Source organism: Spea bombifrons, chromosome 7, assembly GCF_027358695.1.
Source record: "Spea bombifrons isolate aSpeBom1 chromosome 7, aSpeBom1.2.pri, whole genome shotgun sequence".
In the NCBI taxonomy this organism is placed as follows: domain Eukaryota; kingdom Metazoa; phylum Chordata; class Amphibia; order Anura; family Pelobatidae; genus Spea; species Spea bombifrons.
In genome coordinates this window covers 45,983,016-45,985,276 of record NC_071093.1, presented here as the reverse complement: position 1 = coordinate 45,985,276, position 2,261 = coordinate 45,983,016, and the positions used below count along the sequence as shown (strand labels likewise).

General features: G+C 53.8%; 1 protein-coding gene across 1 annotated transcript; it reads left to right on the top strand.

Moving 5' to 3' along the window:
- Positions 1 to 1,203: 1,203 nt before the first annotated feature.
- On the top strand, positions 1,204 to 2,261 carry NUPR1 (nuclear protein 1, transcriptional regulator). The gene is made up of 3 exons (XM_053471007.1): positions 1,204 to 1,357; positions 1,563 to 1,715; positions 1,826 to 2,261. The coding sequence occupies exons 1-2, from the start codon at positions 1,255 to 1,257 to the stop codon at positions 1,706 to 1,708; spliced, it is 249 nt and encodes an 82-aa protein (XP_053326982.1). The 5' UTR covers positions 1,204 to 1,254; the 3' UTR covers positions 1,709 to 1,715; positions 1,826 to 2,261.

The following is a 2,261-nucleotide window of genomic DNA, read 5'->3' as shown; positions in this document are numbered from 1 at the left end:
CAAGAAACAGAAATTCCTCATCTTTTCTCCACGTTTTTTCACTCGGAAGCTGCGAGGACACAGTTAACTCTTCGCGCGCCTCAGCTACTACCTAGCATTGAAAGGGTTAATTTGCCGTTGTTATTCCTGTTGTGTTTAAACGTGGATTGTCACGTCTTTTAACCCCTTGTGAGCAGTGCACGGCCGAGGCTAGAATTGAAAGGGTTAAAGAGACCTCTGTGATGTTGTGCTTGTGGGGCGGCCGGTGCCCTGGGGGCAGATGCGGGGGGGGGGGGGCAATGAGCTGTTTGTTTACATCACGTGTCTGGAGGCTCAGAGCAGGATGTGTCCGTGTAATTAGTCACGGCCCCGGCTCCCATGTCACACGCGTGTGCGCTTACATCATATGGGCAAAATCAGTCACCATGCAGAAGCAAGGAATAGGTTAATGTTTATTCATTTATGTGGCGCCATCATATTCCGTGGTGCTGCACAAGAGATCCAATACGATTAATTGAGAAGGTGCTAAATAAATGGAGCAGCCTCCCAGCAGAGGTGGTAGAGGGTAATACAGTGAGGGGATTAAACATGCATGGGGTAGACATACGGCTCCTGAATCTAAGACGAGACCAACGACTGATTAAGGTTTGAGTCTTTACAGCAGGAGAAACGGGCGACTAGACGGGGGCCGGATGGGGCCGATCTGCTGGCGGGTTCTACGTTCCTATTAAGCGCCATCATGTTCCACAGCGCTGTACAACTGGCCAGCGTTATAAGTAGTAGTCCGTGCAATGCTCTGCAGTCAGGAAGAAAGTCATATTTTTTCTTTTTCGCCAAAACAGATAGAATTTTACAGGAAGATCCGGATTCCTCCTCCTCGCAGTGAAAGGGTTAAAACAAACCCTTAAACATTGGATATATAAGGGGTTAAACGGTCTCTGCTCCAAAACACCAAAGCGTGATACTCTGCAGAACTCTGGGGGGGGGTGATGGAGGGATGGTGTAATCCAATGTACATAAACACAGGAGAGTCTGATGCAACGATAGGGAGGAGAGAGCGATATGGAGGAGCGAGGGAGGAGAGGGGAGGAGCGAGGGAGGAGAGGGGAGGAGAGAGGAGGAGCGAGCCGTTACTATAAAGAACCGAGACAAAGAACGGGACGAAAACAAACGTCCCTGAGAGCATCGAGACGACATCGGCCAACCGGATCCACCCCGATCCACCTCAACGAGATCCCAGGATCCGCTCATCCACCCCGTCAGCGACCCGCAGACATGAGCTGCTCCTACGTTGAAGCAGAGAAGCTGCAGCCGACCGACTTCGAGGTCCGATACTTCGATGACTACGAATTCTACAACCTGACCGACCGTTACGCACGTGAGTCCCGCTGACAACCGCCTAGCGACGGGGCAGATTCCGCGGGGGGGGGGTAACAGGGAGGGAAAGAAGACCAGGGGGGGAGAAAAGCATTTAACCTTTATCCTGCTGGAAACATGTACAGCCAGCGGGGGTCCCGTGCCGGGGGTGCGTCTGTCGGTGGGGCGCACCGTTTAATGCCCCCCGTTTTTTCTTTTCTCTGTAGTGCCAACGGCCGCAAGGAAAGGCCGGACGAAGAAAGAGGCGCGAGAGAACACCAACCGGGAGAGTCCGTGCGGCCACGAGAGGAAGATCGCCGGCAAGCTGCAGCGCAGCGAGGACAAGCGCAAGGGAAAAGCAGCCAAGGCGTGAGGGGCAGGTGAGAGCTGCGGGCAGGAAAGGGTGCGGGGGGGGGCTGATGCTGCCACGGGGTACAGAGCGATAAATGCCCCAGGGGCGGCAGCCGCTAACTTTCTCGTCTGATTAAAGGTTTCACCTTTGGACGGCACCAGGACGCACGGACAAACGGCATCGCGACAGACACCGACAACTCACACAGTCCGGGAGGCGGAGAGCACGCGCGGCAGGAGCAGAAACGGATCCAGTCTGGGGGGAGACCGGGAATGGCGGAACGACTCGCCTCCCCGACACGGACCGGGAGCTGCAGAGCATCCCTCCTCTAAACAAGGCACGGAACCCACGGAACATCTCGTCCTTAACCGCATTCAGAGTGATGGGAGTGGGGCAGAGCACCTCCGATTAACCCATTCATGTCTTGGCGGAGCTGATCCCACTCAGTTAATAAATTCAAGGCTGGATGGAGGGGGGGGGCTGTTATTTTTTACTCTTTAATGGCTGGAAGGAGATTATAGAATCAGTTAACCCTTTCAGGATCAAAGTAAATAAAACATGTTTTGTTCAAATA

Coding starts and splice junctions, on each gene's coding strand:
- NUPR1 (XM_053471007.1), top strand. CDS start 1,255: ATGAGCTGCTCCTACGTTGAAGCAGAGAAGCTGCAGCCGACCGACTTC. Junction 1,358..1,562: donor CCTGACCGACCGTTACGCAC/GTGAGTCCCGCT, acceptor TTTTCTCTGTAG/TGCCAACGGCCGCAAGGAAA.